The sequence below is a fragment of the Miniopterus schreibersii genome (genome assembly GCF_964146895.1).
Source record: "Miniopterus schreibersii genome assembly, chromosome: X".
Lineage (NCBI taxonomy): Eukaryota > Metazoa > Chordata > Mammalia > Chiroptera > Miniopteridae > Miniopterus > Miniopterus schreibersii.
This window is the reverse complement of record NC_138104.1, coordinates 60,336,428-60,363,148: the sequence shown is the minus strand read 5'-3', so window position 1 is coordinate 60,363,148 and position 26,721 is coordinate 60,336,428. Positions and strand designations below refer to the sequence as shown.

The 26,721-nt window shown below is 39.4% G+C and overlaps 1 protein-coding gene across 2 annotated transcripts in view; it reads right to left on the bottom strand.

The window, feature by feature from the left end:
- The window catches only part of OPHN1 (oligophrenin 1), a 507,398-nt gene extending 481,899 nt beyond the window's left edge, over nucleotides 1-25,499 (bottom strand). Inside the window, exons 1-2 of one of the 2 annotated variants that reach the window (XR_013997964.1) lie at nucleotides 24,812-25,499; nucleotides 24,534-24,691 (exon numbers count right to left, since the gene is read on the bottom strand). Coding sequence is in view for 1 of the 2 variants with exons in the window: in XM_081125000.1 (XP_080981126.1) it covers nucleotides 24,534-24,687 (154 nt within the window). In the remaining variant the exon portion in view is untranslated. The remainder of the gene's footprint in view (nucleotides 1-24,533; nucleotides 24,692-24,811) is intronic. The other variant, XM_081125000.1, reaches the window with a different exon arrangement.
- Nucleotides 25,500-26,721: the final 1,222 nt, after the last annotated feature.

Sequence of the window (26,721 nt, the reverse complement as noted above, 5' to 3'; positions counted from 1 at the left end):
TGAGAGGGATGACTGGGCACCCACAGGCAGCAGCTAAAGGTGCTGAGGGATATCTCAGCTGTGGGGGATTCCCACTGAGGACTCTGGGATCTAAATCCCAGGCTGCGCTTCCCAGCCAAGAGCACCAGAACTGAGAAAGTTGCACACATAACATCTGACTGTGAAAAGCAATGGGGTTTCTGTATGCCAAGGAGAGACAGCTGGAAAGGCCAGCACCCTCTTAAAGAGCCAACACACAAAGTTTCATGTGCAGTCGCTCACCTTGGGCTCTAGCAGAGGGAGGAAAGAGTGGACTAGAGCTGTGTGAGGAGAATCCAGGGTTGTGGGCTCTAGAGATAGAGCCCAGAGGACACCCACCTAGATTCCTGTGCCAAGTCATTCCCCCATATAGCAGAGGACATCTTTCACAGGCATTCATTTACCTTCCAAACAGCTTTTGCCTGGGGGGAAAGCAATTGCCCCACCCTGCTGGAAAACCTCTCAACCTACCCCAGAGACTTGCTACAGCCTGAAGCTAATTAAGAGACTGAATAACAATCAGCCATCCCACCCTGTGGAGTTTCTACACCCTGAGGCTCATTAAGAGAATCATATTAAAAGGCCTGCAGGCAGAGGCCGAACTCAGAGTGCTTTGAGTCTTTCCCTGATCTACTTCTGGACCTGCGCCTTGGAAAAGCAGACTCCGGTGTGCATCTTGGTCCAGTCCAAGCTCACCCAGTCCCAAAGGAGGGGACTTCAAGCCATGGGCTGCTGATAGGTCAAAACGGTACTCAAGGCCGGTCACAAATAGCGTCGGACATTTGCCTGCACCACAGACCTTCCAAAAGACTGAGAGTCCTAGCACATTTACCTAATACATAGAAACAAGTGCAAATAGATGGCCAAAATGGAGACACAAAAACACACACCCCAAATAAAAGAACAAGAGAAGTCACCAGATGAAGAGCTAAATGAAATGGAAATAAGCAATCCAACAGATATAGAGTTCAGAATACTAATTGTAAGGATGATGAGAAAAGAAATGGAAACTATGAAAGAAATTAAGAATGACACAGCAGAAATAAAAGACATGTTGGAAGAAATAAACAGCAGATTAGAGGAAGCTGAGGATCAGATCAACAAATTAGAAGACAGGGTAGAAAAAAATCACTCATTCAGAGACCAAAAAGAAAAAACAATTTAAAAACAGGAAGACAGTCTAAGGGGGCTGAGGAACAACAGAAAACAAAACAATATATGCATCTATGATTGCCAGAAGAGGTTGAAAGTAACCAAGGGTTAGAGAACCTGTTTGAAAAATAATGGCAGAAAACTTCCCTAATCTGGTGAAGGAAAAAGTCACACAACTTCAGGAGACAAAGAGGGTCCCAAGCAAGAAGAATCCAAAGAGGCCCACACCCTGACACATTATAATTAAAATGCCAAAATTTCAAGACAAAGACAATCTTAAAGGCAAGAGAAAAGCAATCTGTTGCCTACAATGAAGCTCCCATAAGGTTGTCAGCTGACTTCTCATCAGAAACTCTACAGGCAGAAGGGAATGACATGAAGTATTCAAAATACTGCAAAACAAGGATCTGAAACCAAGACCACTCTATCCAGCAAGGCTATCATTCAAAATTGATGATGAAATAAAGATCTTCCCAGATAAAAAAAGACTAAAAAGGTTTATCACCGCCAAACCAGCACTGAAGCAAATATTAAAGAGACTGCTGTAATTAGAAGTAGAAATAGAGAGAGAAAGATAGGAATAAAGAATTAAAATGGCAATAGGTAAGTACTTATCAATAATAACCTGAAATGTAAATGGATTAAATACTCCAATCAAAAGACATAGCTAAGTGGATAAGGAAACATGACCCAAATATATGCTGTCTTCAAGAGACCCACCTCAGAACAAAAGATTCACACAGAATGAGAGTGAAGGGATGGAAAAAAAATTTCCATGCAAATGGAAATAAGAAAAAAGCTGGGGTAGCAATACTCATATCTGAAAAAAATAGACTTCAAAATGAAGACCATAACAAGAGACAAGAAAGGTAACTACATAATACTAAAGGGATCAATCCAACAAGAGGATATGACCCTGATAAAAATACATTCACCCAATATAGGAGCACCTAAATTTATTTAAAAACTTCTAGAGGACTTCAAGGGAGAGATCAACAGCAACACAGTCATACTAAAGGACTTTAACACCCCGTTGATTTCACTGGATAGGTCTTCCAGACAAAAAAATCAGCAATGAAACAGTGACTCTAAATGACACACTAGATCAGATGGATATAGTGGACATTTACAGAACATTCCACCCCAAAGGTGCAGAATATACATTCTTCTCAAGTGCACATGGGACATTCTCAAAGATAAACCAAATTTTAGGGCACAAAACCAGTCTCTACAAGTTCAAGAAGATTGAAATCATATCAAGCACCTTCTTGGCCCATACGACATGAAATTAGAATTCAACTACAATAAAAACACTAATAAACATTCAAACAGATGGAGGCTAAGTAGCATGGTATTAAACAATGAATGGGTTACCAAAGAGATCAAAAAAGAAACCAAAATATTCCTGGAAACAAATGATGAAAACACAACAACCCCAAATCTATGGGACACAATGAAAGCAGTCTTGAGAGGGAAGTTCATAGCACCACAGGCCTACCTCAAAAAACAAGAAAAACTTCTAATAGACTCTCTAACCCTACAACTTAAAGACTTGGAGAACAACAAGACAAGCCCAGAATATGTAGAAGGAGGGAAATAATAAAGATCAGAGCAGAAATAAATGACATAGAGACTAAAAAAAAATACAAAAGATCAATGAGCTGGTTCTTTGAAAAATAAACAAGACTGATGAACTTTTAGCCAGACTCATCAAGAAACAAAGAGAGAGGACCCAAATAAACAAAATCAGAAACGAAAGAGGTGATGTAACAACTGACCCAACAGAAATACAAAGGATTGTAAGAAAATATTACGATAACTATGCGCTACCAAGCTGGACAACCTGGATGAAATAGACAAATTCCTAGAAAAATACAACCTTCCAAAACTCAAGCAGGAAGAGTCAGAAAACCTGAATAGGCCGATAACTGCTGATGAAGTTGAGGCAGCAATTAAAAAAACTCCTAGCACACAAAAGCCCTGGCCAGGATGGCATCATAGGGGACTTTTACCAAACATTCAAAGAAGAACTAACACCTATCTTCCTCAAACTATTCCAAAACATCCAAGAGGAAGGAATACTTCCAAACTCTTTTCACAAGGTCAGCATTAGCCTAATTCCAAAACCAGATAAAGACACTACAAAGAAACAAAATTATAGGTCAATATCCCTGATGAACATAGATGCTAAAATCTTCAACAAAATATTAGCAATTGAGATCCAGCAATATATTAAAAAGATCATACACCATTACCAACTGGGACTTATTCCAGGGATGCAAGGCTGGTATATTTGCAAATCAATAAACGTTATACATCACATAAACAAACTGAAGGACAAATATCACATGATCACATCAATAGATACAGAAAAAGCATTTGATAAAATCCAACACCCATTGTTGATAAAAAAAACTCTCAGCAAAGTGGAAATAAAGGCATCATACCTCAATATAATAAAGGCCATATATGACAAACCTACAGCCAACATCATACTCAATGGGCAAAAACTAAAAGTGTTTCCCCTAAGTACAGGAACAAGACAGGGATGTCTACTTTCACCACTGTTATTTAACATAGTACTAGAAGTCCTAGCCACAGAGCTCAGACAAGGAGAAAACATAAAAAGCATCCAAATTGGAAAGGAGGAAACAAAACTGTCATTATTTGCAGATGACATGATATTGTACATAGGAAATCCTAAAGACTCCACCAAAAAACTACTAGATTTAATAAATGAATTTGGCAAGGTATCAGGATACAAAATTAACACCCTGAAATTGATGGCATTTTTATATATGAATAATGTACTCCTAGAAAGAGAAACTAAAAAAAAACAATCCCATTTACATTGCAACAAAAAATTAAGCTCCATAGGAATAAACATAACCAAGGAGGTAAAAGACTTGTACTCAGAAAACTACAGGACGTTGCAAAAAGAGACAGAGAAAGATATAATCAAGTGGAAGAATATACCCTGTTCGTGGATTGGAATAATTAACATCATAAAAATGTCCATACTACCCAAAGCAATCTATAAATTCAATGCAATCCCTATTAAAATACCAATTGCATATTTCAGATCTACAACCAACACTTTGAAAATTCATATGGAAACAAAAAAGACCCTGAATACCCATGGCAATCTTGAGAAAGAAGAACAAAGTTGGGAATCACAATACCAGATATCAAGTTATACTACAAAGCCACTGTATCAAAACAGCTTGGTACTGGCACAAGAACAGACATATAGATCAGTGGAACAGTACAGAGAACCCAGAAATTGACCCAAGCCATTAGGTTCAATATTTGACAGAGGAGGCAAGAACGTACAAAGGAGTAAAGACCATCTCTTCAATAAATTGTGTTAGGAAAATTGAACCGGTACATGTAAAAAAATGAAACTAGACAACCAACTTACACCATACACAAAAATAAACTCAAAATAAATAAAAGACTTAAATGTAAGTCATGAAACCATAAAAATCCTAGAAGAAAACACAGGCAGCAAAATTTCAGACATCTCTCATAGCAGTATGTTTGCCAACACATTTTCAAGAGCAAGAGAAACAAAGGAGAAAATAAACAAATGCGACTACATCAAAATAAAAAAGCTTCTGCACAGCAAAAGAAACCATCAACAAAATGAAATGGGAGCCCACTGTATGGGAGAACATATTTGCAAATGACACATCTGATAACAGGTTAATATCCAAAATATATAAGGAAGTCATACAACTTAACATAAGGAAGACAAACAATCCAAAGGACAAAGGACCTAAATATACACTTCTCCAAAGAGGCCATACAGAGGAAACATGAAAAAAAGCTCCATGTCACTAATCTTCGGAGACATGCAAATTAAAACAACTGTGAGATACCACCTCACACCTGCCAGAATGTCTACCATCAACAAATCAACAAATGACAAGTGCTAGTGAGGATTTGGATTAAAAAGACCCCTAGTTCACTGCTGGTGGGAATGGAGACTGGTGCAGCTACTGTGGAAAAAAGTATGGAGTGTCCTCAATAAATTAAAAATTTAACTGCCATTTGATCCAGTGATCCCACTTCTAGGACTATATCCTAAGAAACCCGAAACACCAATCAGAAAGAACTTATGCACCTCTATGTTCATAGCAGCATTATTTACAATAGCTAAGACCTGGAAACAGCCCAAGTGCCCATCAGTGGATGAGTGGATAAAAAAGCTGAGGCACATTTACACCATGGAATACTATGCAGCTGTAAAAATGAAGGATCTCTTACCCTTTGAGACAGCATGGATGGAACTCGAGAGTATCATGCTAAGCAAAAAAAGCCAGTCAGAGGAAGAGAAGTATCTCATGATCTCACTCATATGTAGAATATAATAAACAAAATAAACCGATGAACAAAATAGATCCAGAGACGTAGAAGCATAGAATAGACTGAGGGATCTCAGAGGGAAGTCGGAGGTGGATGAGTGGATCGGGAGAGTTTAATCAAAGAATTTATATGCTCATATGCATAACCTACGGTCACAGACATTGGTATGGGGAAGGCCTGGGGGTGGGGTGGGGGTGGGGTGTAGGGGATCAGTGGTGGAAAAAAGGGGGACACCTGTAATACTTTCAACAATAAAGATAAATTTAAAAATAATAATAAATAAATAAATAGGTAGATAAAATTTATATTAAAGCTGGGAAAAGAAAGGAAAAGAAAAATCTTAGCTGGTCCCATGGAGAGCTACCTGCTCTGATATTCCAATGGAAAACACATGTTTTTTATTAAGCATCATGTTATTAACTGCTGCCTGATGCAGAAACTCAGAGTATCCCACAAGAAACATCAAAGTCACAAGTGGTCAGTAGCCTTCAGAACACCCAGATGCTCCTAGGGGGCCACACTTTGGGAAAGCCAGTCCTAAAAGAGGCTACTAACTCCTTGAGGGTGAAATGGCTAACAAAACAAAAAAATTTCTCCATGGAGAGTAGACTTGCCAAGCAAGTGCCTCCTTTGCCCAGTGGCCAGTTCAATGAATCAATCAGCCAGATCCTGCTGGACTTGTCTGACCTGATGAAAGAACAGCAACAGCTGTGGTAATAATGCCAGACATGTGTTAGAGCAAAATGGCCTACTGCAAGGGAAATCTGTATAATGGGCTCTGCCCAAGAAACCTGACAAATTATCCCCATATTGCTTGTGGAGCAGAAACTGAAAAAAGGCACAGGGGTAAGAGAAAGGCAAAGGATTGGTCCTAAATATCACCAACACATATCTGTATTCATGAGCTCTTTTGAATGGGGGCTACCTAACATGTGGCATGAGAGTGTCCAAAAGACTTTCAATCACAATTTGGAGGGTGGCAAGTGACTCATCAGAGCAGGAACAGGGGGCTAGGCATAAAAACAAAGCACAGTAAATCAAGGTGTCTAAGAGAGCTTCCTGGGATCCTGGAGGGAAAAGGAAGTGGCAGCTATCAATGGGCAACATTGAGGAAAGTGAATGATAGAGTTTTACAGAGAGTGAGCTACATACAGAGATGGTGTTGGGAGGACAAGCTCAAGAAGCAGGACAGTGCTGAGTACAAAGCCAGGCCACAGCTGGGACAGACATCAGGAGTAATCAGGTAACTAACATGGCCAGGGGTCATAAATGAAAGCCCAGAGACACAGACATCCTAAACTCACCCTGCAAGGCATAATCACTGACCCCTTCCTACAGAAAATACATCAGAATACAGTAGAAAATTTGGAGCCCTTAGGAGCCAGATCTAGGTTTGGACCCCAATTGTCCACACACTAGCTAAGTAACTTTGAGCAAATCATTTAACGTCTCTAAATTTCAATTTCCTTGTCTGTAAAACTGAGACCATTTTCTGCCCTTAGTTACTTCAACTGTGTATGAGGAACACTAATAATACCCTGGCTGATTAGCTCCTAGGGTTGTTGTAAAGATCAAAATGAGATAATAGGTCAAACTGTTCAGTGAACTGAATAATACTAAGAAAGATATTATATTCTCATTATTTTTATGAAGCGTTATTATGTATGGCATCAATGTGAACACACATGTCTATCTAAGGATGAAACTGGTTTCAAAAAAGATGTGTATTGGCCCCCAAACTCACTGTTCACAGATAACTTGAACTAAATAATGTCTGCATCACCTATGAAACTTCTAGAATAGAAAAACAAGTGGCCTATTAAAATATACCCTTATTTTTCCTCTTTATTAACTAATTTACAGTGTTTCAGTTTATTTTCCATCCTAAAGATGTAATGAAAAAGGCTCAGGGTCACCCCCTTCCCCATCACCAATATGAGGCTTCCCCAATATTTTTTAACCACCTCAACTGGCTTCAGAGAACTCTCCTTTAAAGACCTTTACCTTGGACTGGACTGTCTTCTCCACAGCAGCCTTTACAGAATGGCACACAGTCTGGTTGATGACACAAGAAACTCTACCTACCACAAGCTCTGGTCTATTAGCCCTGTCAGCTACCCACTTTTCTACTGCTGTTTGCCAGCTTCCAAATTTTTCCTAATGGCCGCTTCCTGTGGACCTGTGCACTGGTAGCTGCTTCTCTACAGAGTCCCCAAGTCTCTTCTTCATACCTCTACTTTCTGAACTACCTGTTCCTCTGAACAGCTCTTATATTCTCTTCCGTCATTATAGGGAATAAAAGCAATGCGGAACAGTGAAAGAATACTCAGAAAATCTAAGTCTTAGCTCTACTACTGACTAGCAGTTCGAAAGTAGTTAGTGCCCTAAGCCTTAGTTTCCTCATCTATAAAATGGAGATGATAACTTCCTAGATTGAGTTATATAAAATATGTGAAAGTGCCTTGTATACCATAAAGTGCTTTGCAAATGTTAGTTCATGCCCATATCTATATTTATATCCACATCCAGGTAGGTAATCAGTCAGCCTGAGTGAGGTCACATTCACAGATCCACCCTTCCACAGCACAAACATTACCATAAGCCCAACCCAATTTGTATTAGAATTGTTTCTTCCTCATTCATAATTGGATTCTCTAAATTCCATGTATCTGAGGGAGGGGTCTATGATAGAAGGGCTCTCTCTCTTAATCTTCTATTTCATCAAGCTTCTACTGGGCAAGTGCCAACCAGAAAAAGTACAGCAGTAAATTCAGACTCCTTCAGCCTTCCCCTACTCCATTCCTGCAGGTCTGTGAAATGCTTGGCTCTTTCAGGCCAACACTGAAGGTGCATTCTTGGCAAGCAGAAGCAAAGAGAAAATTCTTTTCTTTCACAAGCTGAAAGTGATCCTTGAAAAAAAAAATCACAGTCTCAACAAAAAGATGTTGGTGAAGGGTAGAGACTATTTCTGTGAGGCACTGTGACACTGTGGGGAGCCCTGGAGTGGAACTGATTATTTGGTTCCAGTACACACTGTGATTAACTGGCTCTGTGACCTTGGACAAGGGCGATACACTGAGGTTTGTTTCCTCATTTGAAATATGAAAGAGTAAAATGAAATGTTCTCGTAAGGCCCCTTAGAACTCTATGAGTCCATTTCCAACAAGATGTTGCCCATTAGTCAAGACAGCATCTGCTTTTCACAAAGGAAAAAGCAAACAAAATGCCAAGAATCCTCAGCTTTCCCTCCCCTTCCATTCTGCTAGTGCAGCCATACAGTCCCTGGTTGGGCTGTTACCCAATCAGCACACTGTTATCCCTTGCTTTCCCATTTGGTACCACAACAAAATCATCATTCCCATAAACCCTGAAACATGAGCCCTGGATTCTAGAAGACAAATCTCTCTTCATAAACCAAATATGGAGATATATCAATATTCCCCATGTTAAGAGCAAGAAAATTCAGCATGGTGATGATGGTGGCAGGAACATTCTCTTTACAACTCTCTTTTCAGTTTTATTTTTGCTACTCTAAACAAAAGCTGTAAGGGACAGCTATAAAACTCCTCGATGGTTTTTTACCCACCGTCCTCCGCCCACCTAATAAATTCAGTATGGATGAATTCAGCATTAGTCTCCAGCTGTCAACCACCACATACATAATACAAAGTTTTCCAATCACAGGGAGAGGTTTTTCCACAACAGCCAGGCTCTGGAAAGAGAGTTGGAAGCTGAAATGTGGACCTCCTGCTTCTGGAAAGTCCTTAATGAAACCCTTTTGCAAAAAACTGCCTTGAAATTCCTAATATGGTACTATAGTGCTGGGCTGACTGCTTGCCACTTGTAAGAAATTTCATGCTGCCTTAGAATAAAAATAATATTGGGAGGGGGGTTTTGTCACTCTTTAGTAATGCCACACATTTCCCAATATACACTATCGCTACATGGAAAAGCAGCTGCATTTGCCGTAAGAAGTCAACAGATGAGCAGAGAAGAGGGGAACTGCCCAACCAGTTGGTGTAGGCTCTTGGAGCAGAAGACAAAGAGGACAGTTGTCACACCACCAAGATGTATTGTCGTTGTTCTATGACAAAGGAAAGAAAATAGAACCAGACCCTGATTAATTTGGGACTAGATTGCTCAACAGGGAAAGCATCTGATCCCATCCATGATGGTGCAGGTGAGGGAATAAAAGGGAACTTTCCACTAGCACAGTTCTTGGCAGCCAACTGGGTCATTTCAAACAAAAGCACCCCCAGCCCCAATAAAGAACATCCAGACAGCTGTTGTTTTTTCTAATCCTCACCCAAGGATATTATTTTACTGATTTTGAGAGAGAGAGAAAGGGAGAGAGTGAGAAAGAGAGAGAGGGAGAGAGGGGGAGAGGAGGACAGGGAGAGAGGGGGACAGGGGGAGAGGGGGAGAGAGAAAAACATTGATGTAAGAAATAAACATCGATCAGTTGCCTCCCATACCCAGCCAGGGATCAAACCCACAACCTAGGTATGTGCTCTGACAGGGAATAGAACCCACGACCATTTGATGTACGGGATGACACTCCAACCAACTGAGCAGCTGAGCCAGGGCTGGACAGTTTTAATGTAAGGTACCTGCTTTAGAGCACAGTGCAGTAAGAGCCTTGGAATGGAAAAGCAAGAAATCTGATTCTACTCCCAATCCAGGCTCTAGCTCTAAGTCCCTGGAAGAGTCAGTTCTCTCCCTTGGCTTCCTTTTCCCTGGATATAAACACAACAGAGTGTATGTGAAACTTTCTAAACAACCCTCCAGATCTATTGTTCTGTAAGGAAGAGCCAGAAGGAAGGTATAGGTATATAAGCCAAGCATCTCTGTGTCTCTAAACACAATCTTTTAAAAAAAAAAATGGCTTTGAGAGAAAACTTACATACCATAAAATTCACTCACTAAGTATACAATTGAGTTTTAGTATACTCACAGTTCTGCAACTATCATCACAATCTAATTTTAGAAAATTTCACAATCCCCAAAGGAAATCCTTTACCCATTAGCAGTCACAACACACCCCAACTCTTTCCCCTAGCCCTACACAAGCACAAACATAATATACCTAATTTGTTTAGTGTTTTTAGCAAGAATAAGGTAGTAGACATTTTTAAATGTCTACATCTATTATAACAATATGGGTTTTCCCTTATTCTAATTATTTGTTTTATTACATTATTACATGGATTAATTTTCAGATGTTAAACTAACTTTGCATTCCTGGAATGAATTCTACTTAGTTATGGTGTATAATCTTTTTTATATGTTGCTGTACCTGTTATATGTTGGTTTGCTAGCATTTTGTTGAGGATTTTTGCACCTATCCTCTTCAGGGAATTTGGTCTATAGTTTTCTTTTCTTGTGATGTCTTTGGTTTTGGTATCAGAATACTACTCACCTCAGAGAATGTGTTAAGAAGTGTTCTCTTCTGCCCTAGCCAGTTTGGCTCAGTGGTTAGAGCGTCATCCCACGGACTGAAGGGTCCCAGGTTCGATTCCAGCCAAGGGCATGTACCTCAGTTGCAGGATCAATCCCCAGCCCTGGTTGGGGTGCATGCAGGAGGTAACCAATAATCCATGTGTCTCTCTCACATCAATGTGTCTCTATCATATTGATGTCTCTCTCACTCCTCTTCCACTCTCTCTGAAAAGCAATGGAAAAATATCCTCTGGTGAGGGTTTAAAAAAAAAGTGTTCTCTTCTAATTTTTGGAAGTTTGTTAAGTATGTGTATTAATTTTTTTTAAAAAGTTTGGAAGAATTCACCAGTGAAGCCCTCTAGGCCTGGGCTTTTCTTTGAAGATAGTATTTTGATTACTATTTCAATGCTTTTATTTGTTATAGGTCTATACAGATTTTCCATTTATTGTGAAGTGAATTTGTGTAGTTTGTGTCTTCCCAGAAATTTGTCCATTTCATCTAAATTTGTTGGTATAAAATTAGTGATAGTATTCCCTTTCATTCTTATTTTATTTTTATAATGTTGGCAGTAGTGACCCCTCTTTCATTCCTACTTATAATAATTTGAATCTTCGCTTTTTTGTCTTTGTCAGTCTAGCTAATGGTTTCTCAATGTTATCTTTTTAAAAACCAACTTTAAAAAAAAAGTATTCTCTGTGGTCTCCCTATCCTTTATTTCATTTAATTCCACTCTAATCTTTATCATTTCTTTCCTTCTACTGCTTTGGGAGTAGTTTGATCTTCTTTAACTTCTTAATGTGGAAGGTTAGGTTATTGAATTGTGACGTTTCTTCTTTTCTAGTGCAGGTTTTTAAAGCTATAAATGTTCCCCTAAGCACTGCTTTTGTTGCACCCTATAAGTTTTGCCATGCTGTGTTTTCATTTTCATTCATTACAAAGTGTTTTCTAATTTCTCTTGTCATGTATTCTTTAACCCACTGGTTTCTTAGGAGTATGATATTTAATTTTCACATACAAAATGTGGCAAAAGTAGGCTTACAGTTAGTTACTAGTATGTGAAACACAGAGTTTATTCTTTTTTTAAAAAAAAATATATCTTTATTGATTCCAGAGAGAAGAAGGGAGAGGAAGAGAGAGAGAGAGAAACATCAATGAGGAGAGAGTCATTGATTGGCTGCCTCCTGCACACCCCCTACTGAGGATCAAGCCTGAAACCTGGACATGTGCCCCAACTGGGAATCCACCCCCAATCTCCTGGATCCTAGGTCAATTCTCAACCACTGAGCCATGCCCGGCCAGGCCAGAGTTTGTTCTTGTATTATTATTTATTAATTATTGTATTATTTTCCACATGAACAACTGTAAACCTACTTTTGCCCCACCCTGTATTTGTGAACCGCTTTCTGTTGTGAACTATCCTTCTGTCATTGACTTGTAATTTCATTCCACTGTGACTATAGGACATACTTGGTATAAATCAATATATTCAGGCATGTTTTGTGTCCTAGCAGAGGGTCTATCCTGGATAATGTTCCATGTGCACTTGAGAAGAATGTGTATTCTGCTGTTGGTGTCAAATGTCCTACAGATGTATATAAAAGATCTAGTTGTTTCATAGTGTTCTTCAAGTCTTCTATTTCTTTGTTGATCTCTGTCTATTCTATCCATTATTGAAAGTGGAATATTAAAATCCCCGATTACTGCCTAGTCGCTGTGGCTCAGTGGTTGAGTATAGACCCAGAGACCAAGAGGTTACGGTCAGGACACATGCCTGGGTTGCAGGCTCATTCCCCAGTGGGGGGCATGCAGGAAGTAGCCAATCAATGATGTTTCTTTCTCATCAGTATTTCTATCTCTCCCTTCCTCTCTCTCTAAAAATCAATAAAAAACATTTTAAAATAAATAAAATCCCCAATTATTTTTAGGTTATCTATTCCTCCCTTCAATTTTCTCCACTTTGCTTCATGTATTCCAGGGCTCTGTTGTTAGGTACATGTTTATAATCTTATACATTCCTGATATATTGACTGTTTCACCATTATAAAATGTTTTTCTTTGTATATCATAGAAACTTTGTCTTAATGTCTACTTTGTCTGATATTAATATACAGCCCTAACTCTCTTTGTTACTATTTGCTTGGTATATTTCTCCATTCTTTTACTTTCAATCTATTTGGGTCTTTGAGTCCAAAATGTGCCTCTTAAAAACAGTATATATTTCAATCTATTTATCCATTTTTATCAATTTATCCATTTTGCTAATCTCTGCCTTTCTATTGCAGTGTGTATTCCATTCACATTTAATATAATTACTGATAAGGCAAGATTTATGTCTGCCATTTACTTAGTTTTCTTTATGTCTTTTTTTTTTTTTATATTCCTCCATTACAATCTTCTTTCCTGTTAAATAAATTTGCCTAAGGTACTATTTTAAAACCCTTGTTGTTTCTTTTACTATATATTTTAGTTATTTTCTTAGTGGCTGATCTCGAGATAACAATTACCATCTTAACTTAAAACAATCTAGTTCAGATTAACTGAAATTAATTTAGATAGCTTACATAAATGCTGCTCCAATATACTTGTTTCTCTCCCCTCCTTTATACTATCTTTTCGTACATTTTGCATCTTTATATGTCATAAGCTTATCAACAGTTTTATAACTACAGCATTATGCAGTTGTCATTTAAATCAGGAAAGAAAGGAATAACTAAAAAAAGAGTTATAATGTCTTTTATGCCTACCTATGTAGTTATATTTACTGGTGCTCCTAATATTTTGTGCAGATTTTAGTTATTATCCATCATCCTTTCATTTCCTTCTGAAGGACTCCCATTGGTATTTCTTGTAAGGCAGGTCTGCTAGTGATAAATTCTGTTTTTGTTTTAATTCTCTAAGGATGTATTAATTTCTCCCTTAGTTTTGAATGATAGTTTTAATGAACAGAATTCTTGGTTGGCAGTCTCCTTCCAGCACTTTGAATATATAAACCCACTGCCTTCTGGTCTCCATGATTAAGGATAAGAAGTCAGCTCTTGATCTTATTGAGGATCCCATTTACCCAATGAGTCATTTTCCTCTTGCTCTTTCAAGATTCTCTCTTTGTCTTTGGTTTTCATCAGTTTGACTATAATGTACTTAGGTATAGATCTTCTTAAGTTTATCCAATTTGGAGTTTGTTGAGCTTCTTGGATCTGGAGATTAGTGTTGTTCATCAAATATAAGAGCTTTTTTGCTATTATGCCTTCAAATATTCTTTCTGCTCCTTCCTGTATCCTTCTTCTGGGACCCCCATTATACGTACATTAATTCACTGGATGGTGTCCCACAGTTTCTGGGACTCTGTTCATTTATATTCATTTTTTTCTTTCTTTGGCTCAGACTAGATAATCTCAATTCACTTATCTTCAAGTTCTATGGTTCTTTTTTATTCCAGTTCAAATTTATTGTAGAGCCTCTAGTGAATGTTTTATGTCAGTTATTTTACTTTCAACTACAGAATTTCTATCTGATGCTTTTCAATAATTCTTATGTCCTTATATTGGGTCTTTGGTGAGACACTGTTCTCATGCTTTCCTATAAATCTTCAGCAATGGTTTCCTTTATGTCACTGAATATATTTATATTATCTGATTTAAATTTTTGTCTAAATCCCCAAATTTAGGCACCATCAGGACAGTTTACGCTGACTGCTTTTTTTCCTGTGTAAGGACAATACTTTTCTGTTTCTTTGCATGTCTGATCATCTTTTGTTGAAAACTGGACATTTTAGACAATATAATGTAGTATTTCTGAAAGTCAGATTCTGACCCCCAGGCTTTATTGTTATTGTTGTTTTTGTCGTTGTTGCTGTTGTTTGTTTGTTTAGTATCTTTCCTGGACTAGTTCTGTAATATCTGTATTCCCTATAGTATGTGGCCACTGAAGTCCCTGCTTGGTTAGCTTAGTGGCCAGCTAGTAAGTGTTCAGAGATCTCATTAAATGTCTTGAACCTTTAAGTCTCTCTTCTTTTGCTGAGGGGCTCTGTGTGCATATTGGGACAGTCCTTCAACATTCATCCAAGCAGTTTATAACTCTGCCTCAAGTTCAGCTGGAGGAGAGAAACTGGGGTCCTCTCAGGTCTTTTCTAGGAACATGCATAGCCCTGAGTCTGCACACAGCCCTCTAGATCCCCAGAAATATGTCAGAGCTTTTCAAAGCCCCCTATGAATACCTCATACCCAATTTATTCCTTTTATGTTTTGGGCCAGGCTCTTTCTTCTCCTGACTAGTATTATAGCCTCAGGAAACTATAATGTTAAACTCCCTGAGGAAAGAACTTTTCCCAATGAGCTAACTCCAAGTCAGGTGACATACTGAGAAATCTTATGACTGGGGCTTTTCTAGGTAACTTTGAAACAGGTTAAATAATGACAAGGCTGGGGGTATGTGAGTTCTGTGATTATGTGATTTTTTGAGGAGGCACAAACTGAGTCTTCCCTCTCAGGTGCTGAAAGGCTGCTGGTTTCCACAGCTACTGTAGTTATGAAGTTGTTGGTTATCAACGCTACCACAAAGGTCTAGAGAATGGAATGGGAGGCAGGGTAAGTTAAAATGCCAAAAATCTCTGCTGCTTCAGAAGTTCAACATGTTTTCATCAAGAAATACTCTTCAGATTACTGTATGCCTTTTGGCTAATTTCAAAAGTTCTGAAAAAGTTGATTGTGACAATTTTTGGCAGTGTTGTTTTTTGTTTTATTTTTTTAATTTGGTGTGTGTGTGTTGGTTTTTTTGTTTGTTTGGTTGAGGGTTTTCTTTGTTTGTTTGTTTTTTGCTTTTATGGAGGAGATGATTTTCTGAGATCTTTAGTCTGCCATTCCCTTCAAGTACAATCTTAAAGAAATCTTGTTGCAGTGTGGCTGGGAATTTGCCTACAATGGAACATAATCCTGAGAAAGTAGAAGTTGAAAGAAGCACTGGGATAGTCTTTTTAAGGATAAACAAACAGTTGCCACTTGTTGCCTCTAAGGTGGAGAACTAGGGAACTAAACATAGGAGGAGGAAAAGATCTACCCTTTTGTACCTTTTGAACTTTGTACCATGTTCATGTGTTACCTATCTAAAAAAAAAAAAAAACATTTTTAATACACTTATAAAAGAAGAAGGAAGTAGTAGGTACTTTAGGTTTACCCCAAAGATCCCATGATATATACTACACCCTGTCTGTTTCTGAGAAAATCTTTATTCACTTTAAAAGTATTGCTCATTACCAGGGTCATTAACTACCAAGACAGCAAAACTGGGAGCTTCAACAGGAACTCTTACTCCTCAGTTTATTCTTTTCCCCTAAGGACAGTTACATCCCCATGGTCTAGCTCCTTTTTATCCCCACAAAGCCCCACTCTGTAGCATGTGATAGAATATATATCATATACTCAACTTCTTCATAGCTCTTCTCACAATTGTAATTAAGTATTTAAGTGGGTAATCAAATGTTTAATGTATGCTCCAATAAGTCAGAGCCTATAGCAATCTTATTCACCATTATATTCTCAATTTTAGGATAGTGCTTGACATTTAAGTAGGTGCTTAGTAAAACCTTATTGAATTGCTTTTACCATATGCAAGGCTTTAGCACTTGATGCAAGCCAGATAAGACATCATGAGGGCCATTCACCCCACACACAAAAACTCAGCTCAAGATTTCCAGAGTACTCCCCTGAAAAAATATCTATCTTTTCAGATTCTCATGGGCTTTTAGGAAATTTCTGTGGTAACTGATTAGAAAAACAGATGCCAGATTAAACAAAAAGATTTTGGCTATGCTTTTAAAATGAGGCTATAAAAATGAAGGAGCAAAGTAATTTTCCTTCATCACTCTTAACTCTGAAAAACTTTTCTTAACAAGCAGGTCAAGCCATAATCTTCCCTACTCTACCCCAACACTATCCCCATCCCTTAAAAAACAAACAAACAAAAATAAAATAGCTTCTTATAAATGGTCACACTGAAAGGGTAGTTTGATTCGCTTTTCCACCCTAGTTCCCAAAGGATTCCTCCCAGTCCAGCTACTTTGGAATCTGGTCTCCAGAGGACCTTCAATGAACATGACAATATAGTCTCCACCAAATTCCATTTGACATTGCTTCATATCTACTAACAGCAGTACCATAAGACATACTCATTACATTGATCTGAGTTACTCTGGAGGATATCTAAAATAACTCCACGTGCTCCAAGGCACTGATCGAATATCATTGGGATAATGTCAAGATGTCTGCTGACTGAGAATGTATATCACATAACCAACTCCTCCCTGCACACCATGGTACTATACCCACCCCAAAGGGATTAAAAGCTTTGGTTTCCCTCACTATAGAGTTATTCAGGACAGAATTCAAAGACAGAATTGAAGGGCACCTGTCAAGATGTATTCAAGAGGATAATCAGATAAGCTAGCACAATTCAAGTCATCTGCTCATGTTGGACATATCAGTTAGATTTTCCTTTTGCCCACTTTCCCAGATTAAAAACAAATTGGCTCTAAAGTTTATGATAGAATCAATTTAGGTTGCTCTAACTATCTGAGCAAGACAGTTAACAGCCCAGAAAACAGAATGGTAATGCCAGGCAGAACCCTGAAGCTCACTGAACAAACCTCTAATTTTACAAATGAGAGAACTCAGGCTGATGAAACTAGAGGCTTATTCAATGTTATATAGCTAGCTAGCTAGTGGCAGGGTTGGAACCAACACCCAGGTTCTCTCTGTGTCAAGCTAAAGATAACTCCACTAAGTATATTCAGTATCAAATTTACTTCAAAGATGGAATCAACCCATCCTTCCAGGAAACCAATTACTTACCAGATAGATGCCCTAGGTATCAAAGCAAGAGCTAAACAGGCAACCCAAAAGGTCACCTAAACATCTAAAACGCTTGTGTTTTTAAAAGTATGACATGAAAGAAAGTGACATTTTTGCCCAGCCTGCATGGCTCAGTGGTTGAGCGTCCACCCATGAACCAGGAGGTCACGGTTCGATTCCTGGTCAGGGTATATGCCCGGGTTTCAAGCTCAATCCCCAGTAGGGGTCGTGGAGGGGGCAGCCAATCAATGACTCTCTCTCATCATTGATGTTTCTGTCTCTCTCTCTCCTTCTCCTTTCCTCTCTCTGAAATCAATAAAGATATATTTTTTAAAAAAAAGAAAGTGACATTTTTATAAAAATTTAAGAGTAGGTTGTAAAAGTTACACCAATTATATTATTTGAATTTTATCAACTTTATATTTTTAATACAGAATGTATCTTTTTATATTCTTTTATATGTTTTCATTAGTACAAGACAGCCTATGTATGTATGGTTGTATATATACATGTGGGTTTAGTGAAGTAATTCTTTTTTCTGCTATCTCTTTTATAGATACAAACATACATACACATAAGATATGTTATCCTTGGTTTTTGAAAGTTACTTAATTTTTTTTTAATTTTTCTTTAATTAAATACTATCATGAACACTAAAATAATATGAAAATTTGTGTAGGCATAAAGTTAGAAGCTACAATTGGGTTAGTTATTCATTTCCCAATTGATTAAAATACAATATAAAATGCAATTTTTAAAAAGTCATGGTAGCTCAGGTGATTGGAGCATCATCCCATACACCAAAATGTGGCAGGTTCCATTCCCTGTCAGGGCACATACCTAGACCGTGGGTTCAATCCCTGGACGGGGTATGTATGGGAAGCAACCGATCGCTGTTTCTCCCTCACATTGATGTTTCTCTATTTCTCTCTCTCCCTCACCTTCTTCTCTCTCTAAGTCAGTAAAAACATATCCTCCGGTGAAGTTAAAAAAAAAAAAAAAGTTATGGAATGTTAGAGCTGAATGTGAGCCTATAGATCCTCTAACTACCACCTTTATAAAGTTGCAAAGCTAGCGCCCCAGTAAAATAACTTACCAAAGTCACAGGTTCCATTAGAAGCAGAACTAGCACTGTACCCAGGTATCTGGACATCATTTCTAGGATTTTCTCCCCATTATATCATCCTTCCACCTTTATCATTTGCAAACAGTGTTCAGTGGTACTTCCACAGAGAAATCTCTATCTGTACACTGTCACCTTCCACTTTCCCAACCAATTAGAATCTAAGACTCACAGAATGATACAGCTAGATCATCTAGCTCAGGAGTTGCAACCTAATTGAATGTAGGCAGTGAATATATTTTATTTAGCTAGCACATTTTTTTAAAAAAGTTAAGTAAAGACCTTTTGAATGGGGTGAGGCTGCCGTCTTTTACCCCAATCACTCCAATCCTATTAACCCACTTCCAACAGCTTCATATTTTTCTATTTTCTCCTTGGCCTCTCACAGCATATGAGCTTGTGATCTCTGAATCCAGAGCAAGCATAATTAACAGCACACCAAAGTAAAACTAGTTGATGGAAAATGTGAAATATTCTCCCAATAGCTTTATTCACTGTCTTATCCATAAAAATCCACTTAGGTTTTTTTTTTAGGTTAACTAGTTATATCAGAGGTCCACAAACTATGACCAATGAGAAGAACCCAGCCCACCACCTATTTTTGTATGTCCCCTAGCTGAGTTGACAATGGTTTTCATATTTTTAAACAGTTGAAAAATTCAAAGAAAGAATAATATTTTGTGACATGTAAAAGTTATGTGAAATTCATATTTCAATATCAATAAAGTTTTATTACAACACAGCCACTCTCATTTCATATACATATTATCTACAGCTGCTTTCTCATGACAATGGCAATTAATTAATTGCCACAGTGACTGCATGGTCCTCAAAGCCTAAATATGACCCTTTACAGAAGAGGTTTGCTGACCCCTGAGCTACATCAAAGAATATTTAAAGCTGCCAATTAACTGCTGAAAAGTCACAAATATTTGTGTGGAATTGCTAACACCTTACCCATCACTATCTGACGAATCTTCATAAAACACAGCTCAAGCCATGCGTCTCTCCCACCAAAAATGTTTTTAGTACTCTCTGCCTATGAAGAAAAGTTAATTGCTGCATTATTCATGGTGGCTAAGACATGGAAACTACTGAAGTGTCCCTCAATAGATGATTGGATAAAGAAGATGTGGTACATATATACAATGGAATACTACTCATCCATAAGAAAAGATGAAATACTGCCATTTGCAACAACATGGATGGATCTTGAGAATATCATGCTAAGTGAAATAAGCCAGACTGAAAAAGTTAAGAACCATATGATTTCACTTATGTGTGGGATATAAAACTGAAAGTAACAAGTCAACAAGCAAAAAAAAACAAACAAAAATCATAGATACAGACAACAGTATGGTGGTTACCAGAGGGAAGGGTGGTGGTGGGGTAGTAAAGGGTAAAAGGCATCAAATATATGGTGACAGAAGGAGATTTAACTTTGGGTGGTGAACACATAATGCAGTATACAGATCAGGCATCATAGAAATGTACACTTGAAACCTATATAATCTTATTAACCAATGTCACTCCAATAAGTTTAATTTTTAAGTCTCAAGTATTTAACAGTTCCTGCATGGTCAAGACCTCAACCTCTATTCCAACCTTATCTCCCAAACTTCCTTTCCTGTGCCTCATATTCCAGATGACTTGAATTATTTGCTGTCCCTTTACATTCTGTGTCATTACTACTACAATAAATGCCCTGTCCTGAATACAGTGCAATGCAGTAAAATAAGCAGGGCCTTTAGAGTCAGTTCTAGGTTCTAATTCAGACTCTTGCCCTTATTAGTTGAGAAAGTTACTTAAGGCCTCTAAATGTCAGTTTTCTCATCTATAAAATGAGAATAATAATCCTTACCTCTTAAGGGTTGCAGGATGTTAACGCCTGGAACGTGGGAACAGCTAAACAAGTGGTAAGTGCTATTAATTCTCCCCAATTCCAATGCTCTTTCCTCCTTTGTTTTTCCTTATCCTCCCATTGGGAAATGAGCTCTCCCTCTGATGTCACACACCATGGTATCCACCTGTCCCACTCTTATGGCTCTGATCAATATTTACTACCTTATATAATACTACCTATATCTCTACCTATATCTTGTCTGGGAACTCCTTGAGGACAGGATCCATTTGTGACTCACTCTGACACATCTGTGACAGCCCTGAGAACAATATGTGCACAAATATTTACTGAATGAATGCTATGTATTCATTGAACTATGTATAACACTTATAAGGTGTGTCATGTTCCATTGGGATGTGAGCAGTAGCCATACCACACTTGTTCTGTATAATGCTTAGACTGAGCACTTAGAAAATATTCAAACCACATCAGGGAACAAAATTGCCAATATAAAAACAAAGAACAAACAGAAAAACATGCAATATTATTCACCTTCAGAGTGGTGGTGTTTTTATTTTCATTACTTTAAGTTATAATCTTCATCTTGTACTGCAACAATTATAAATGGATCAAATTTAAAGGGGAGGAATCCACCATTTCCCCAAGGGAAACATGTTGAATATCATTAATAAGATCAAATACCTCTGAGCACATATTTAAGCAAATCTAAATATTCAAACAGGACCTACATTTAATAAATTAAGCATCACAAAGTTGTGACTAAAACCTCATCTAAAGCTCTGTACAAAATCAGACACAAGCAGGATAAACGTAAGAATCAAGTCACACCTAGGCTATCAACTGACACAAAAACTGCAGTGGGGGTTTGCAGCAGGATGTACCCTGATTCATTAATTCCTAGAAACACTAGCCATTTGATTCAGTGGTCAACTTCATAAGTTAAATAAATAAGGTGTCAATCATTTTCCTGACTTTTGTTTGTTTGTTTTTTATCCTCAACCTAGGATATCTTTTCCATTGCTTTTCAGAGAGAAAGAGAGAAAGAGAGAGAGAGGGAGAGAGGGAGAGGGAGAGAGGGGGAGAGAGAGAGAGAGAGAGAAGCATCAATGTGGGAGACACACTGGTTGCCTCCCACACACGACCTGACCAGGGGCCAGGGATTACACCTGCAACAGAGGAGCATGCCCTTGACTGGGACTGAACAGGAGACCCTTCAGTCCGAGGGCCCACATTCTAACCACTGAGCAAAACAGGCGTGGACTATTTTAAGACTTTTAATGCCAGACTCCAAATGCCAAAATGAATCCACATACGTGAATACAAAATGACCTGTTGAGACATGCCAATGTAGAGAGTGTTATCATTTTTCCAACAAAATGATAACAAAAAATTTGTTCCTATGTCTGCTGATGCATTTCCCTTCAGAAACCTCTTGACAAGTACACCATCACCAGCAGATATATTATTAAACTGAAGATGTATTATGAACAACTTACAATGTTCAGCTGCTTCCATTTGCAAAGCACTTTCATAATCCATTACCTTCTTTGATCCTTACAACAACCCTGTAAGGTGGACATAATTACCCCCACTTTACAGATGAAGTGATTTGTGCCATCTTATACCAAGATAGTGAAGCCCAGATGGTAACCCAAGTCTTAGAAATCTAGTTACCAATATTCTCTTCTCCTTTCTCCTCCACACAAAGCAAGAGTCTACATTTGTTTTCCTCCCACCCCACTTACTCTCAACCCCTCACCCAGCTAGCACAGCATGAGGAAGCAGAGTGGGAGTATAAACATTACTGCGGTCAACACACTGAAATACATCTCACCTTTGCCTCTTGCTAATCACATTTTTAGAATCATGCAACTTAAAGGAAAGAAATGGAGTATGGGTTAGCTGCTGAGTTTTATTTTCTACTTGTCTTATTTTGGGCTTTCTATGCATACTCAGAAACAGAGAACCACCATAAACATCAAGAAGGCCCCTGGGCCAAAATAGTTCTTGGATCTTTTGCACATATTCAAAAGTCTAGGCCTGCATAATTGTTGACTCTTACCAGGCTTAGTCTCAGAATAGGAAAGAAAAAAAAACAATACTTGCCCCTAGCTTACTAAACTTTTGCCCTTCCTCAAATGTTTCATTGAACTGTTTATTTTTTCTCATGAATCTTAATCTCTCTGATGTGCCTTAGCAGGTCATTTTTTTTAGCAGAAACACTTTCAACTTACCATAGGCTTCACAAAGCCACTTCCTTCCTGGGGCTTGTGAGGAGCTTCACTTGACTGTGGATACTGTACCAAGCAGTTTACTATAATAAATAAAAGCAAAACCCGAACATTCTCCCCTTTTCCGTTTGGTGAACCATCACCTTTCTAACTACTTTTGTGGCACAACCTGCATATCTTGAACCTCTAAATGAACTCTTTAGTAGCAAAACACCCCAAAGCCTGGTCTATAAGTCTCTAAGAATCAACATCAAATACCCCATCTTTAAGGTGCTGCCACAACAGGACAAACCATTAAATGAGTAAATTCAATCAAATGACAGGCTGGCACTTAGACAATTTATATATTCTGACTTAAGCAGGCAGAGAGCACGTGCCAGGAAAGCATAGACTCCAAGGGGCAAATTCAAAGAGCTACACAACAAATACCAGCTGGTAGTAGTTACCACTGCACTGATGCTCCAAGCCTTTCTCCCTCCCTGCTCTTGGTAGGTTGCATCTACCTTAGGAAGGTCCCCACGCTGGACCTAGACACAGTACGTTTGGGATAAATCCACTCAGAACAAAGTTATAAGCATACAGGACATTTTTGCCGGTGAGTCCGATTTTATTTTTCACAATCATCTTTCAGCCAAGAAAACAAATGAATAATTATCACTCTACCCAATCACTACTATCCATTCTTCTGGGTATATATTTTGGCACAAAGGGTTGGTTTGCCTGCATTCTTGTTTGGGGATATTTATTATTCTTTATCTTACTCCAAGCCTTCTGCCAACTATCAGAAATAAAAACTTCACATACTGGGGGGGGGGGGGGGGCAGGGGAAGAGTCCCACAGCTATCAGCTGTGACCAGAAAAGCCAAGCTAGGTGAGGTCCCTCAAGTCCTATGGCTCCCAACCCTAGCCCTGTAATTTGCTCCCTGGGGGCTAGGCTCCTTGTGCCAGGGAACGGGCATGTCTTTGTCCCACACTCAAGCATAATTCAGTGGCATGCAAGGCCATCCAGTAATTCTGAGCTTAGACTGACAACTAAAACCATAGCTCAGTAACTTAAAGAAAAAAAAATCACTGGGACAAAGGTGCTTTCCTTAGAAAATAACTTGCCATGGGGAATGTTTTACTGCCCCCACATTTATCTGTAGCAACTACAGACCAGGACAAAACCACTATTCAGCTGCTGACCTTAATTTCCAATTCTTTAGGAGGTGCTAGCAGTTACATGGTCAGGTTGGATGTCCCCTTGCGGTAGGCATAAGTGCTAAACATGTTTGACAGTACAGGCCGATTGTCCCTTTGGAACAACAATGTGCCATGACAGTTGCAGAGCAAAAGAGTCCCTGGCACAGCTATAGATCCTGTCTTACAAGGTCAAGGCCACTAAAGGCAAAAGCCCAGTGATCTAAATCCTCCCTTCCCCCTGCAGTGAGAAAAGTGTTAAAGGCCAGAGCCATGGGATTAAGGAAACACCTCATCCCGGAAGCCTTCCACTTACTTCTCATTGTGCTGATAAGCGCGTTGCCGTCTTTGATCACGTCTTTGATGAATTTATTGGTCCTCTCCAGCTCCTGCTCATAACACTTGAGCCTCTCCCGGAAATTGGGGCTGTCCAGGTAGCAGTCCCTGAATTCCAGAGGAGGATGCCCCATGGTTCTGATGGCAGAGGATGGGAGGAGAAAAGAAAGATACAAAGACCAAGAGCATCAGTGGCACAGTAGGGCGAGTTGATGGGATGGATTGCTCGCAGCCTCCCTCCCTCTGGAGGACAGGTACCTGTTCCGATGAGATTCCCGGGGAGAGGTGGCTGGTCTGTACCGGAAACGGGCGACAGGAGGATTGCTTCAGGTGACTGCGTGAGCTAACTAGTGCAATCGGATTCCGGTGGGGTGCTGCCTAGTAATCAGCATACCCCCTAGGCATCACCTCCCCACACAGGCAGCAGAAACCGCAGTCGGCTCGCCTCCGGAGACTGGCCGGATCCTTCTAAGCAATTGCAAACATGACACTTCAGCCAGCCCGTGGTGTAGGCGGGGGGCGGGAGCTAACGATGGAAGCCTCCTCTCCTCTCTCCTCGCGGCTCCTCGCGGCTCCTAACTTCCGAGCTAGCAGATTTCCTTTGCTGAACTCCGCAAGCAACCCTGATTGCACTCTCCCCTCTCCGTACTTAAAGCCAGCGTCTCTAGTCCCCAGTCCAGCGAAGCCCTAGTACCGAGCGGGAGCACTCCTGCTCCTTCTTCAACTGTCTTCTTTGCCCCCTAGGGTCTTGTTACCGGAGTCCTCCAGCTCCCAGGAGTTTTTCCTGGTCCTAGGGAGTCGGCCTACTGTCCAGTTACGCGCCGGAGGGGTTTAGCCAAGGCGGCAAAGAAACGTAGCCTTCCTCCACAGACTTCCGAGCTGGAAGAGGATGGGGAGACAGCGACACACAATAGCAGCGGTGGCCCGGCGCTTCCCTACGGAAACTGGGGAACAGTCAGTGCCCTAGGTCTCCAGCTGGAAAGCGTGGCGACCTGGGAGATGTAGTCTTTCTGCTTCATGCCCCATGACTCCTCCCTGCAATCCCCTGACCACCCCGCGTGGGCGGCCGCTCTCCCAGAAAGGCATTCCAAGCCTGCCCCAGGCTCACAGGCCCGGCCCAGCCTCCAGGGACAGGTGTGTCCCAGTGGAGTCTTAAGTGGAAAGTTTCAGAAACTGAAGCAGAGCCCAGGAGGATATTGTGGAAGGCCATCTCTCATTTACCATTATTTGGCTGGATTGTTTATTTGTTTTCCTTCCAGCCTCCCTCCAACCTACCAACTTCTTTTTCTCTACCCTTTCCCCTTTCTCCTGGTCCTAATTCCCATGGGCCTTCGACCTGCAGGACCTCTATGTTAAGCTCAGGATCCCCTGCCAAAATAATAATAATAATAAGAGGCTATAATTAGGAGTTCACTTTTTACTGAATAGGACCTCAGAGCATGGTTTTTATGACCCAACTCATTGCATAGGCCGTTGATTAAAGCACATGATTTTCCATGTGTAAGTGGAAAACCTAAGAAGAGGATGTTATAAATATAAATTGTCTTGCAGCTTACCTAAGAGGCCACTTGTCCATTGTTCATTGCAGGAGAACAGGAAATACTCTTTTTTTTTTAAATCTTCACCTGAGGACATGTTTAGAGAGAGAGAGACAGAGAGAGAGAGAGAAACATCAATGTGAGAAACATCCATCAGTTGCCTTGTGTAGGCAGCCAGACTGGAATTGAACTTGCAACCTGGATATGTGCCCTGACCAGGAATCGAACCCAAAACCTTTCAGTGCATGGGACAATGCTCAATCATCTGAGTCATTCCCTCTGGGCAAACAGGGGCTACTCTTAACAGATGGCTGCCTTGAGATTAAGAGTAGCTAGGAGCTGGAAAATAGTGTGTACATGGGCAAAAAGATCTGTTTTGATTTTGGAGAAGTGTTTAAGATTACATTGTCCTGTGAAGAAAGTTTAGAAAAGCCAGAAGTGAAGGGGTTGTAAATACAGTAATAATGGCTAATTTACCTGTGTTAGTGTCTTATTGCTGCTGTAACCAATGACCAAAAATTTGATTACTTTAAGCAGCACAAATTTATTATTCTACAGTTCTGGAAGTCAGAAATCAGCAATGGATCTCACTGACCCAAAATCAAGATGTCAGAAGGACTGTCTTCCTTT